The sequence below is a fragment of the Eubalaena glacialis genome, chromosome 1, assembly GCF_028564815.1.
Source record: "Eubalaena glacialis isolate mEubGla1 chromosome 1, mEubGla1.1.hap2.+ XY, whole genome shotgun sequence".
In the NCBI taxonomy this organism is placed as follows: Eukaryota; Metazoa; Chordata; class Mammalia; order Artiodactyla; family Balaenidae; genus Eubalaena; species Eubalaena glacialis.
The window spans coordinates 118,758,682-118,773,619 of NC_083716.1; the positions used below are offsets into that span (position 1 = coordinate 118,758,682).

General features: G+C 43.3%; 1 protein-coding gene across 1 annotated transcript; it reads left to right on the forward strand.

Annotated features, from left to right (window-relative positions):
• NIFK (nucleolar protein interacting with the FHA domain of MKI67) lies at window positions 1-12,046 on the forward strand. The gene is made up of 7 exons (XM_061199197.1): window positions 1-163; window positions 1,542-1,679; window positions 5,197-5,305; window positions 7,156-7,367; window positions 10,475-10,537; window positions 10,660-10,731; window positions 11,112-12,046. Exons 1-7 carry the CDS (start codon window positions 59-61, stop codon window positions 11,298-11,300), a joined length of 888 nt encoding a protein of 295 aa, XP_061055180.1. The 5' UTR covers window positions 1-58; the 3' UTR covers window positions 11,301-12,046.
• The last annotated feature ends 2,892 nt before the right edge of the window (window positions 12,047-14,938 follow it).

Sequence of the window (14,938 nt, forward strand, 5' to 3'; positions counted from 1 at the left end):
GAAAGCTCGGCACTTCCGGGAGCGGCGCGTGGGTCTCTTCCGCCTGCGAGCTGGCGTCATGGCGGCCTTGACTGGCCCGGCCAAGCCGCTCCTGTCCCTAAACCCTCAGGAGGATACCAAGTTTAAGAAGGAGGTGGCGCAGGTTCGCCGGCGCGCAAGCAAGGTGAGCGGCCGGCGCGGCCCGGGCCGCGAGGGGAGGCGGCGGACGGGGTCTGGGGGTCCTGCCCGGCGCGCCTCGGCCTCCCCACGCCTGTGCTTGGTCCGGGGTCACCCCGGGCGGGCCCCGATCTCACGAGGTAGGAGGCCGAGGTTTCCCCGGGAGGACCGAGAAAAGACGCGGTTGGACCGTGGGCCTTAGGGTTCTCCGGGGGATAGGGGGTGGGTATGGGGGAGGGGTGCACGAGAAGAGGAGAGGAGAGCCAGCTGCTGGGTCGGCCCTCGTCCCGCGCGCGCATCAACCTCACCCCGGAGCCGTCCTGCTTCCGCTTTGCCCCCGAACTGGGGAGGTTCGTTTGCCCGGTTAGTGGTTTTGGAATTCTTAAAAGACAGTATTTGCCCAGCTCCATTTGCTGCCTAGGGGCCCTGGCATCAAGTTCTGTTTGCCCAGGGGTTTAGCATAAAAGGCACCTGTGGAAAACTTAAAAGTCCTTATTATGGAAGGCAGGGGTACGGTGGCTGAGATACTGAAAGGTTACTGGGCATCGTGAAGGTTAACTGACGTATTTTTTTAATATACAGCAGGTTCTAATTAGTTATTTTATACTTATTAGTGTATTTATGTCAATCTCCATCTCCCAGTTCATCCCACCTCCACTCCCGCCACTTTCCCCTTAACTGACGTCTTAAAAGTGTTCTTTTACGTGGGACACTTAACGATGGTCTGCAAACAGAATTGAAGGGTACGTTTACGTGGAGTTCTTAGGCCAGAAGATTTTTAAATAACGTGTTCAAAGATTTACTTTATTTGTTGATCCAGCGTGTAGTTACTGAGCACTTATTTTGGGCTGGGAGTGGGAGGCTGAGAAGACCGCCTACTGCTTGACGGTTGTCCTCTTGGGGAGATAGACATTACACAGCCAATTTTTTTTTTTAACCTTTATTTTTATTGAGGTATAGTTGATTTACAATGTTGTGTTAATTTCCGCTGTACAGCGAAGTGATTCGATTCAGTTATACGTATATGTGTATGTGTGTATATACATATATATTCTTTTCCATATTTTTTCCACTATGGTTTATCACAGGATATTGAATGCAGTTCCCTGTGCTATACAGGAGGACCTTGTTGTTTATCTGTTCTCTATATAATAGTTTGCATCTGCTAACCCCACCCTCCCAATCCATCCCTCCCCCACCCTTGGCAACCATTAGTCTGTTCTCCATGTCTAAACAGCTAATTCTTTAGTGTGTTATGGTAAGTGGAAATACAGGGTAGGTTCTTGACCTCTTGTCTTAGACTGAGAGCAAGGATTTTCACAAGTTTCGTTGCATTGTGACTTCTTATTACAAAGAAAATATTTGCCTGGTCTTTGTGTCTTCAGCAACAGGAGAAACAAAAACTTACTCCTGGAGTGATCTATGTGGGCCATTTACCTCCGTCGCTTTATGAAACCCAGATCCGAGCATATTTCTCCCAGTTTGGCACTGTTACAAGATTCAGACTGTCCAGGAGTACCAAGGTAGGATTTTTGTATTGAATTAGATTGTTTTATTTTCCAAAAGTGTATCATCCTTGACAGTTTATGGAGCATGTTCTCATGTTATCACTTATCACACTTCATTCCAGAAAGGGGTTGGATAAGGTCTAGAACCTGAAGCAGCCATGAGAGTAAAATCAGTGTTCCTGTAAATGTTTGCTTTGCTTTTTAAGAAAAAAAGGTAATTGCTTCAAGTCCTCGAACTAAATTGACAATCCGATAAATGAGTCCTGTTTGTCTTGTGACTGCTAAGCCAGGGGTACGTGAACTTCTGTTTGAGAAGCAGGTTCATACGTCTTCTTGTATCAGCCTCTGATATGTAGCATCCCTGTGACAGCAAAGGTTTGTATGGTGGGTAGTTGGGTAAGGACACTGGAGCCAGACTACCTAGGTATGAGGCCTGTCTCTACATGTTATTGGTTGTGTGACTAGGGACAAATTCTATAACCTCTCCATGCTTCTGTCTTCCGATTTTCATATTTGTAAGATATGACCTCCTAGGAGTATCTAATTGAAGATAAATATGGTAATGAGTGTAAGATTCTTAGAACGCTTGATATACAAAGTACTATATAAACGTTATTGTTGTATCATACCTACGTCCTAATAAAGAAAGGTTTATGTGGTTTGTTTCATTAATAGAGGAGTGGCCCACTTTATTTTTTTCCCACACATACACTTTATTGGTTGTAACCATAGAGTTCTTGTTGTTGGAATCTCTTTTTTTCTCAATACGGTTTTTCCACATTTTCCCACTTGAGTTACAGCAAATCAGATTAACTATTTGTTGTCACTGCTCTGTTCCTTTGCTTGAATATACTACAGTTTATTTATCCACCCTCCTATTGAAACCTAGGTTTTTTCCAGTCTTGTAGGTGAAGCTGCTAGGAACATTCTTGGTTCAGGTGTAGGCAACTTTCTCTAGAACAGTATTTTTCAGACCTTCAATCCACAATAAGAAATCCACAAGGCAACACACATGTACGTGTACATAAACATAACTGAAATACAAGTCCCAGGAGATGATACTTAACCTTTCTATTCAGTTTTGTAACAATGCTTTTCTGACCTATTAAATTCATTTTGTTGCCCTCTAAAAGGTCAGACTCTTTGAAAAATAGAGCTTTACAGCCTATCCTCAGGGTAACTGAGTGCAGAATGAGTTTCTCCGTGTTGAGTATAGTTGTTCCCTAGCTTTGTATTCTGACAATGTTCACGTCTACAGGGAAGTAGAAAGAATGGTGTAATGAACATCCCTCCCCTGGATTCACCCGTTATTAATATCCTGACACATTAGCTTCATCTCTTCCCGTATCTATAAAAACGTAAACACCTCTGTTTTGTTGAACCTTTTGAAGCAAGTGGCAGTTTTAATGCTTTAATACTAAATGCATAATCATAAATTTAAGAATGAGGACATTCTGCTACGTAATCCCAGTGTGAAAATCTCCTTTACTGTCCATCGTCACGTACCCCCGTGGTCCCTGCCCACCCTGGGATCCAGTTAGGGTTCGTGCGTTGCACGTGCTTGTTTAGCTCTTCATCCTATCTCGAACGGTCTCTTTACTCCTGTTTTGCTTGTTTGGTTTTTCTTGACATTGGCTTTTTTGGAGAGTTCAGGCCAGTTGTCTTGGAGAGCCTGCTCCTTGCTGAGGTGCACTGAAATGCATCATTTCCAGCTTTGTTGCATAGTAGTAAAGCTACCGCCTCCCCACCCACCCCCGTTTTGACTATTTGCTTCGTATTGCCAGCATTCTGGGATTGCTAGGTCGAGGTATTGGCTTTTAAGTTTTTGGTTTTTTGGACACCTGACATGTATTTTCACATCAGGTTTCAAAAAGATTTATTAGTTCACAGTGTGGTACATTGAGCTAGATTTCACACTCCACCATCCTTCCCCTCCTGAGTTGGGATTGTAAAAGGACTGTCAGATTTTTAAAGTTTTACTGGAATCGTCCTGTTGCAGATAACTGAACTGAGACTCTGGGTTGTGGCCGTGTCCGAGCTGTTAGTCGCTGGTGCAGCTGGTGCTAGGAGTGAGCCTCCTGGCCTCCAACTCTGTTGAGCCACACACCCTTTAAATGGTTTCTCATTTCCAGGATCACATGACCAGTTTTGAGCCATATCTGAGAATATGTTGTTTAATGCAAGATTGTAAAGTATCTCTAGTCGTTGTCGCTAAGAACTGGATCTGTAGAGGGGGAAAAGTTCTTTTTCTACTGCCCTCCTAAGGTCCCTGGCTGGCACCCTGTAAATTGGACTGCAAAAAGGGATTAACAAGACCAAAACAAACCCCTAAAATGTATGCTTACACATGGGACTGCTCGGAGAGGAATAACTCAAAGGGTTGGTTAGAACTTGGGCCTATACAGCATCTTGGCAAAGGAGCAAAACATTTTTGGAGGAGCGACAAGACGAAGGAAAAGTGCTTTGAGTTTATAGGGCTGCACATTGTGGGAAGGCAAATATACGGGAGACTAATGATGGATAAGGTCTACTTCATAAAGTTTATTGTGTAGAGTCCTCTAACTTCTGTCTTTCTGGTAGAGGGAGGAAGACATCTTTGTAAATTCATATCCTCTTTTTAGGTAAATAAGGGGAGGACAGAGAGTTTTTCTTGTATCTCTCTCAATTCCTTCATCTCAAAATAATCCTATGCCAAAGGAGCAGATGTTGGGCAGGCATACCCTGCCACCCTGCAGTAACATGTTTTGAGTACTTGACAGACATCTTGTGGAGCGCTTACGGATTATTTCATATTTTCCTAGCAACGCTGTGAGAGTGGTTATAGAAGGAAAAACTGAGGCTTGAACATTCCTTACCCGATTAAGTGTCAGAGCCAAGGTCCAAACCTGGGCATTCGGACTCTAGAGCTCTTGTTACCGAGCTCGGTGAGAAAAATCCACTGTATGTTGCGGTGCAGAGGCCAAGAACTCCGGATGTCCATGTCAGAGGATGTCCTTTGCCCCCAGCCGTGGAGAAGCCCAGTCACTAGTAAACATGACAGTGAATCAGTATTTTATTGATTAACGTTAGAGACACTGAGGAGTTCATTTCTTTTCAGTTTTTCCATATAAAATGGGAATTATATCACCTGCATTCTTTGTGAAGCATTATACCATCTCCTAGGTAGTATTAAATACATGGATAACGTGACCACCCATGAGATCGATAACGAGTAAAGGGCTGGGGGGCCTCCCACATTTCCTTTATGGTGGGCTGTTGCTACTGGATGAATTCCAACTACAGTAATGTATTCATCATACGTAATCAAAGTCCCAGAAATGCCTCAAAATCAGTGGCAAGTTCAGACTATTCTGAACTTTTCTTTCCCCATAACAGTCCCCGGACTATGTGATTTGAAGTTGGAATCAAAGGTGTCTTAATGTTATTCAGTGAGGGGGCTAATGTACATTATTTAAACTAATGACGTTTTAGGAGTTTTACAGCACATCAGAATTTAATTGTTCTGCTTTCTGTGGTGGGTTTTCCATTGCAGACTGGAAATAGCAAAGGCTATGGTTTTGTGGAGTTTGAATCTGAAGATGTTGCCAAAATAGCTGCTGAAACGATGAACAACTACCTTTTTGGCGAAAGACTCTTGAAGTGTGAGTACCCGTCTTACCTGTGGGGCTGCGGGGACGCCTCCCACTGACGGGAGGGAAGCACGGGTTGCTTAGCTGCTTGGATCCACCCCTCACCCCGGGGTGATTCTCTTAAGCAGTGGTGCAAGGGTTTAAGTGCATTTTCCAGACAGGGTCTAATGGGAACTTCTAAATCTTCCAGAGTGAGAGCTGCTTTAGGCTGAGATGGGGTTGGTTAGGTTCCTTGAGTAAATAGGAAGAGCTTCCTAGCAGGATGTGGAAGGGCTCCCTGAGGAGGAGTCACTGAAGTGGAAACCTGAGAAGTACGTAACAGTGAGCCAGGTGGAGGGGTGGGAGTGAGGATTTGCTGAGGGGACGGCAGATGCAGAACCAGACTGACTGACCGTATTCGCCCGCGAGGAGAATCACAAGAGGTGCGGGAGGAGAACGAGAGGAAGGGAGGTCAGGTTACGGAGGTCAGGTTACTGGAGGCCTTGTAAAGCGGGAGTCCAGAGTATACCCCGAGGACAGCGGGACCCACTGCTGGGTTCTAGACAGGACGACCTCCAGCGTGGGGAGTCACGTTTCAGTCGGTCTGCATGGCAGTGGCTGCAGCACCTCCACGAGAGAAGCCATCGGGAGTGGCGGGATGGCAGCGGATTAGAAGTTCACCCTGCAGGGGTAGGGCCGCCAGCGACTAGCCTCCCAGAGCAGCGCCCTCCGGAGGCGGGGCTGAGCTTCCGGCCGCCCTGTGCTCGGGCTGGAGGGCGCCCATCCCAGTGCCCAAGTAGCACCCCTCTACCTCGGCTCCTGTTGCTAAGAGAGCCCCAGTAACTCCTGAGGTCCTGCGTTCATTTACACATTAAAAACGCGGCTCTTGCTGGGACGAAATGGGCTGAGTGGGTAACCACGTGTATCAGGTCAGTGCTGTGCTGCATCTGACTTTTGAAAGATGGCACAAAGGGCTCTGAACTCGCATACGAGTGAGATTAGCCACGTCATCACCGGTGGTTTGTTTCTTTTTTAATTTTTTGGCTGCACCGCTCAGCATGTGGATCTTAGTTCCCCGACCAGGGATCGAACCTGCGCCCTGTGCAGTGGAAGCGTGGAGTCTTAACTGCTGGACTACCAGGGAATTCCCAACCCTCCCCCCCCCCCGCTTTTTTTTTTCTTTTAATGGAAGCAGTTTATCTTGGAGGTGATCCCAGGAAAATACCTGTAAGGAGTGGCGACATGGGGCAGGGGGAGGAAGTCGATAATAAGTCAGTAAAAAGGGTATGTTAGCAAGCAGGTTACCACTTAGGCAGCTGGGCTCCGTCCTGCTGGTAACAGTGGGAGACAGAATTATCCCACCTGACAAGCAAGGGAGCTGGAGTATTTGTGTACCAACTCCCCATCCATCACTGGTGGAGGGTGGATTCCAGGGGTTTTGGCTTGCCTTGCATGTGGGCCCAGTGTGCGTCCGTGAGCAGAGAGATGCAGATAAGCAGTGAGCTGCCTTAGTCCTGGGCGGGTGCCCAGAGGATCAGCGCTTCTGCTACCGTGGGTCACACAGTCTAATAGTAGGGATCCTTTTAGCTTCAGGAACCCTGAGACTTGGTACCATCCACACTCTCCTCTGTGCTAGTCTTTGTTCACTCACGAACCTCTAGGCCTGGAATTGCTCTTGGCACGCACACAGTGAGTGTTTGATAAATAGTTGTGGGCTGTATGACTTTCCCTTGGGAACCTGCTTTATTCTTTCAGGCTTCTCCACTAAATGGGGGACGTGTCATTTTGATTGTGCTGTGAGGAATGACACAGGAAATTCTACAGTTAATGTGAAAATCCTTTCCCTCCCACGTGGTTGAAAACCCTTTTTATTATTATTATAGGTCATTTTATACCACCTGAAAAAGTACATGAAAAACTTTTTAGAGAGTGGCATATGCCATTTAAAAGGCCATCATGTCCAGCAGTGAAACGGTATAATCAGAATCGGACACTTCTTCAAAAGCTACGGATGGAAGAGCGATTTAAAAAGAAGGAGAAATCACTCAGGAAGAGATTGGCTAGGAAGGGAATTGATTATAACTTCCCTTCACTGGTAGGTATTGCTTTGTATAAAGTATCTAACCCAGTACTTTGATCCCATGCTAGGTTTTGACTAAATTTTTGAAACCCTGTATTAAAGGTTTGTCTCTGTAAGTTTGTCATAGCAATCGTATTATCTCCATTAAACAGAAAAGGAAACTCCTGAAAGGGATTAGCTGATTTGCAACATTTACCTGATTTAGTAATTTTAGATTATTGAAGTTAAACCCTATTTGACCCAACACCATAATGCTTGTAGATTACTAGTAAAGGTGTCATTGCCAGAATTAAATGTTTGGTTTATTATATGTTATCAGTAAATATCAAGACTGTAAATTGACCATCCTTTTTATGCCATTCTAGTTAAAATTTTGTTTCATGGTCTTCTAAGTTGGAAATACTCCCAAAGTGTATGTCAGAATTAACCAGTAAGCATGAATTCTTTGGATTAAATGAGTAGGAGTTGAAATACAGGAAGGCTCCTTACATGCATGGGTTAACAGATTTTCATCCAGTTCTTACTTCATTGCTTGCTGAACAAGGAGACCTTGCTGAATCTTTCCTCCCTCTTTCATAGTAAGGAGAGCTCTACATCTATAATTAAAAAACAAGAATGCAGGTCATTAGGGTGTGGATAGCATAGGTGAAGATCTTATTTTTTTTCTTGACTATATCTTGAGATTGTTTTGGGTCTTCCATAGACCCTGTCGGCTTATTTCCAAAAAGTTAATTAGTTGGTAAGAGATGGTATCTATTACCAAGTTTATTAGGTCTTTTAACCTTATCCAGAAACTGGAAGACCAAGTTGCTATCCTTGGGCCCAGTTCCTGGTTGGTTTTTTTTTTCCTTTCTGTTGTTGTTGCTTTTTTTTTCCTTTTTTTCTTTTCTTTTTCGTTGAAGTATAGTTGATTTACAATATTATATTAGTTTCAAGTGTAAAACAGCGATTTAATATTTTTATAGGTTATACTCCATTTAAAGTATGAAACATTGGCTGTATTTTCCTGTGCTGTAATATATCCTTGTGGCTTTTTTATTTTATTTTATTAATAAATTTATGTATTTTTATTTTTGGCTGCGTTGGGTCTTTGTGGCTGCACGCAGGCTTTGTCTAGTTGCGGTGAGCGGGGGCTACTCTTTGTTGCAGTGCGCGGGCTTTTCATTGCGGTGGCTTCTCTTGTTGCAGAGCACGGGCTCCAGGCGTGCAGGCTTCAGTAGTTGTGGCTCACGGACTCAGTAGTTGTGGCTCATGGGCTCTAGAGCGCAGACTCCGTAGTTGGGGCGCACGGGCTTAGTTGCTCCGCGGCATGTGGGATCTTCCCGGACCAGGGCTCGAACCTGTGTCCCCTGCATTGGCAGGTGGATTCTTAACCACTGCGCCACCAGGGAAGTCCCATTTTATACATAGTAGTTTGTATCTCTTAATCCCCTGCCCCTGTCTTGCCCCTCCCACCTTCCCTCTCCCCACCGGTAACCACTAGTTTGTTCTCTATATCTGTCTGTTTCTGTTTTGTTATATCTATTTATTTGTTTTATTTTTTAGATTCCGCATATAACTGAAAACATACAGTATTTGTCTTTCTCTGTTTTATTTCACTTAGCACAATGTCCTCCATTCCATCAAATGGCAAGATTTCGTTCTTTTTTATGGCTGAGTAGTATTCCATTGTATATATGTACCACATCTTCTTTATCCATTCATCTGTCGATGGACACTTAGGTTGCTTCCATATTTTGGCTGTAATAAATAGTACTGCAGTGAACATTGGGGTGCATGTATCTTTTCGAATTAGCATTTTCATTTTCTTTGAATGTATGCCCAAGAGTAGGGTTTTTGGATCATACGGTAATTCTATTTTTAGTTTTTTAAGGAACCTCCATACTGTTCTACATAGTGGCTTTACCAATTTACATTCCCACCGACAGTGTACAAGGATTCCCCTTTTTCCACATCCTCTCCAGCATTTGTTATTTGTGGTCTTCCTTTTTTTTTTTTTTTTTTCTGTTCACGCTGTGCGGCATATGGGATCTGAGTTCCCCGACCAGGGATTGAACCCATGACCCCTGCATTGGGAGTGCAGAGTCTTAACCACTGGACAGCCAGGGAAGTCCCTATTTGTGGTCTTTTTTATGATGGCCATTCTGACCGGTGTGAGGTGATACCTCACTGTGCCTGGTGGTTAATTCTTTGCCCAAATCCCAAACACAGCCTGTAATGATACATGTTAAAACAACATTATGTCACAGTTTGGGCCCTGGTACTCTTGTGATCCATTCAGGAGCTGGAGAACTGCCTTTCCCGTGCCCCGTCTGTTACCTTGTGGGAAGCAGGCTGCTGCGTTCACAGTCCTGGACTTAAGCAGGACAGACCTCCTCCAGGGCCTGCCTTTTCACGTTCGTCCTGGCTCCCCGCTTCCTGACGCAGGATTCTCTGGCCAGCTCCGGATTCTGGGCCTTCACTTCAGCCTCTGCAACTTCTGCCTGCTCCTCAGTTAGGCCCCTTTTGTAGTTTTGCCCTTTACTTAAGATCATTCACTGTATTTGCGGATTTTGTTTTTTAAATTGAAATGCTCCAGGGACTTCCATGATGGTCCAGTGGGAAAGAATCTGCTTTCAATGCAGAGGGCTCCGGTTTGATCCCTGGTCGAGGAACTAAGATCCCACATGCCGCGGGGCAACTAATCCTGCATGCCTCAATTAGAGAGCCCGCGTTCCGCAAGCTGCAGAGCCCATGCGCTCTGGAGCCTGCACGCCACAACTAGAGAGAGAAAACCTGCACACCACGACTAGAGAGAAGACGGCACGCCGCAGTGAAAGATCCCGCGTGCCGCGATGAAGATCCTGCGTGCCGCAGCTAAGACCCAACGCAACCAAAACTAAATAAAATAAATAAATAAATAGATAAATAAAATATTTTTTAAAATAAAAAAAATAAAGTCTTCCCTGATCCCCATATAAATTGGTACCCCCCCATATAAACAAACAAACAAATAAATTGAAATGCTCTGTCATATAGAGAGAATTTTATTCATAATATGTATAAGGATCTAGTGGTAAGTTTTAAAATGTACATATGTGACACTGCTAGTTTACAACTTCTTTATGTTTACTTATGTTAAGGTCTTACATAAAAATGAGGAAGATGCTTCAAACACTGGTCCTCGAAATTCCAGAAAGCACCAGGTAAAACTTTGATTTATCGTATTACCTACCAGATATTAGAGAAAGATAAATGGGGAAATACGTTCAAGACTACTATAGCTGATAAATATGCAGATTGATTAAGTCTCTTAAATTTATTTAAGGCTTTACGTAAGAAGAAGAAAAAAGAGGCTTTGGTCACTCCTAACACTCCTGAGAAGACTGTGGATAGCCAGGTAAGATCGTCTTCAGAATTTTGGGAATCAGATACTACAATTTAAAAGAGGAAAAGCAGTTGCTGCTCCTGTCACTTTGCTAAAATTTCATTTAATCTTGGGACTTTTTGGTAAATCCTTACTGATGATTTAGCGGGCATAGTAGAGTCTTCCATCTAATACTCTGTCGTGGAACATATCATATCCATTAATTGTGAATTTTCATAGTAAGTGTGATAAGCACCTAAGCTCTTGATTATGTGCAGCTATATCATCAAAAGATGGAAACAGGCCTAAAATAATATGCGTAACTTTTAATGAGAGAGGGGAGGTGATGGGGGGGGTCATTCCTAACATCTTCCCACATTCGTGTATTATAATCTTTAACTTGTTGAACCCAGGGCCCCACGCCGGTTTGTACACCAACATTTTTGGAGAAACGAAAATCTGAAGTGGCTAAAATGAATGATGATGATAAAGATAATGAGATAGTTTTCAAACAGCCCATATCTGGTTTAAAAGAAGAAACAAAAGACACTCAGACGCCTACAAGTTCAAGGAAAAAAAGACGAAAAAAAAGCAACCAGTAATTCTGAATGTATTGTGTGTGATGGTTGTTCTGAAAAAGGTGATTTTATTATGGAGGCTGATTCTTTGTATTTAACTAGATACGGTGGAATGCATTTAGTAACAAGATGGTTGGAGAAAAAAAACTGTCAATTCAAGTCAGCAGGGAGAGCAGTCAGTGATTTTGGCTTCCCACCCTCGCAGAAGTGCAGGGGTGAGCACCAGCTCACAGCAGTCCGGCTCACGCTGCCTGTGTCCTGTCTCTACGGCTCTCTTCAGCTTTCATAGCTGCCTTTGGTTGCTCTGCCTGGGTAGCTTAAGTACTAGGCTGTAGCCTTTGTTGTTACCATCAAATAAAGAAAATAAAATCTTTATTAAGTGACCATGTAAGTGGTTCTCTGTTAGACCCATCAGATGGCTGAAACTGGACATTAAATTGTATGAAGAGTGAGAAGGCAGCGTCACTATTAATAGGGATTCATTTATGTATATGTGATCATGTTTACCAATGTTAAGTTAGTTTGGGGTGGGCTAGCATGGATTAATTAATAACTATATCCTGTATCAGTATCATCAATCTGGAATTAGACTTCAAGATTCAAGCAGTGACCGCCAGGTAAACTTTTTCTATATTTTTTTGTATGCAAGGGGGACTTGGGTGTCTTGAAGTAAAATTGTTGGTTTTCGCCTTTTCAACTATCTTTAAGTGTCTGATGTTCTTGAAATATGCTTTTGTATCAGCTAATTCAGGTTCATTAAAAACATTCATTGCCACCAAACATTTTTTTCATTTAATACTTGTTAAGTACTTACTCTTATAAGATACTGGGCTGGGTGAATTGGTTTTAAGTGTATACAAAGAGCGTGTTTTACCTCTGGAATAGTCCCTGACACAAAGAGTATGCTCGCCAAGTGTTCATTGAACTGCGTGAGTGTCAGTACTGCCTCCCTCTTTGAACAATGTCTGAACTTGTCGATCTGGAAGTCCATCTGGTCTCCCCTTCTGGGAAAGGAGCAGGTAAGCTCATCAGTGCAGCCTGTCAGGTTTTGAATAGTTCCCGGTTCCCGACCTACAACCCGGCCACCCCAGTGCGGCATGGTACCATCTATCATCACTTGACGTGTGCTATGCCCTGGAGCTGGGAGAGAGCGATTCCATCTTGAGCATATATCGCGGCAATGGATATTTCTTACAAGAAACAGAGTTGAAGTTAAAGAACGTTTTCCTGGGGACTAGGTTAGGATCTTCAGAAGAAGTAGCGTGGGTTTGATTTTCAAATTTTGTGGGGAGAAAATCATGAATCAAGCGGAAACCCCGTAGGCCAATAAAATATGAAACTTTGCAGTATGTGGGGTAAATAAGGTGAAGAGGATACAATTCAAAACTGTACATTCAGAATGACCACAAGTATGTAAAATGGCATTCTTTAAATAGGAAGTTAAACATCAAAATTCTAATTTGGAAACAAGCGTCTGTTGCTTTTATATATAATCATTACAAAAAGCTGTAGAGGAAAAAGACATTATTCCACAGACAAGATTCAGTTGGAGCCAGACATTTCACATGCTGCATCATATTTGCCCTGAGACGCGGCAGCAAGTGAATAAATGCTTGACATGGTGTGAAAAGAGGTTTTCTCCTTTTGCTAGCATTATTTGGAATACAGTGTGGCCATATCCAAGGCAACTGATTGCTGTGACTGGAAATTGTCACCCTGGCTGACCGTATGCTAATATGAACCCCAGTCTCAGTGTGATACAGCAAAGGCTGTGGCTCAAAGACTGACACAAGGTAGGCAAGATAGGGCAGCTGTCCCCATGCAGTGGCTGTGATGCCGATGGCTGCTCTCCTTAGCCCACAAGTGTGATACATGTATATACATAATTTTGCACTTTCTGTAGGTGGAAATAATCATGTGGCTCAAACCTAACTATGCCGTAGGTCATCCTGTGCACCACAAGGCGATTGACTACTGGGTCGAAGCCCGACCTGCTGCAGAGTTTTGTTTTATGTTTTTAAATGGTTGGAAAAAATCTAGAAGTAAATTTCAGGGAGTTCCCTGGTGGGCTAGTGGTTAGGATTCTGGGCTTTCACTGCTGTGACCCCAGGTTCAATCCTTGGTCGGGAAACCAAGATCCTGCAAGCCCCCAGCCAAAAAAAAAAAAGTAAATTTCATGGCACGTGAGAATTCTATGAAATGCGAATTTCAGTGTTCATGGATAAAGATTTATTGGGCCACAGCCACGTTTATGTACCTACTGCCTGTGTATGGCTGCGTTTGTGCTAGATGAGTTTCGTTGTGATAGAGGCCGTGAGTGGTCCCTCAGTGCTTAGTATTCCTGCTGGCTGCACTACAAATTGCAGTGCCGTGGTTTTAGCTTGACACACTTTGCCACGTGTATCGTGGTACCATGAATTTTGTGTATTTTTAACCAGTGCATACCCATCATGTCAAAACAAGAAGAGAAGGTAGACTTCAAATATCATACTTAAGCTTGCGGTGGAGTGTGGGTTATTTTATTAAATTAGATTGGCAAATCATCGTGTCTGTTTTGCAGTGACCCTCCAGCTGTTCTTAAAAAACACAATATATGTTGACACTACCCAACTAAGTACCCATCACAGTATTCCCAACTCAGGAAAGCAACAGCTAGAAGAATTAGAATTTTTAAATGGAGTATCTCAGCACACGATTTCTCGATCCCCCCCAAAAATGAGAATGAGACTGTAATTAAAGTTTCCAAGTGGCTTATTTGATAGGCAAGCAAGGAAAGCCTTTTACCAATGACAAGGTAATTGTGTCAGATTGCAGCAGCTGAAGAAATGGGTCCAGATAAACGTTTAAAGACTCGGCCTTTTAGCAAGAACAGTTGCTTGAATAAAGGAAGCAACATGAGTCCATTTAAAAACAAGGCAAATGATTTCAAATGTTTCTCCTTGGCTCTTGATGCGTTAAAGGGTGTTCCCAATACTGCTCAACTGAATATTATTCCAAACGTCATTATTCAAAAAGTCCTCGCCAAGTTTGACGGGCAAGCAAGACCAACTCAGCCTGCTTTGCCCAGAACCTTGCTGGGTGTAACCCTGGACGTCCCACATTGTGGGAACCTCCTCAGTCCAGGGCTCACATGGAGAGTTTACCACCCTAGAAATGACTGAAGCATTAGCCTCTCTGGGTAGTCTGTGTGGAACAACTATAAGCAAAAATACTTTCACAGTTGAGAAAAAATTCAGTACAACCTGGAGTGGAATCTTCCACCATGTGCCACAACCAACGGTGGTATAAAAATATGTGTGAAACAGAAAAAGGCTTAGTTAGACAAACATACAGTTTGTGAAAGCAAAGTGTTTAAAGCCTGTTGTATTATTGTGTTATTCACGAGCAAGTACTTAGAAAATATGTATGTGAACATAAGATGCTAATTTTACTGTACGTTAATCTTTAAAACTATATAAATTTCTAAAATTAAAGAAAAATATATGTGAATCTATCCTGTTGCTGAACCAATAGTGTCACTGGTGTACTTCATTTGTTGTGGCCTTAGCCATCATCACTCGGTTCCGTGAGTTTTTTGATAGAAATAGAGGCTAAAGTCCTGACTTGACCTCACACACAGTAGTTTGATGGCTTAGCTGTGGTAAAGTTTTACTGAGACTCTC

What these genes read in the sequence shown, in the direction of transcription:
- NIFK (XM_061199197.1), top strand. Translation starts at nt 59, where the DNA reads ATGGCGGCCTTGACTGGCCCGGCCAAGCCGCTCCTGTCCCTAAACCCT. An exon ending in GACTGTCCAGGAGTACCAAG is followed by an intron (nt 1,680 to 5,196) that starts GTAGGATTTTTG and finishes TTTCCATTGCAG; the next exon opens with ACTGGAAATAGCAAAGGCTA. An exon ending in GAAATTCCAGAAAGCACCAG is followed by an intron (nt 10,538 to 10,659) that starts GTAAAACTTTGA and finishes AATTTATTTAAG; the next exon opens with GCTTTACGTAAGAAGAAGAA.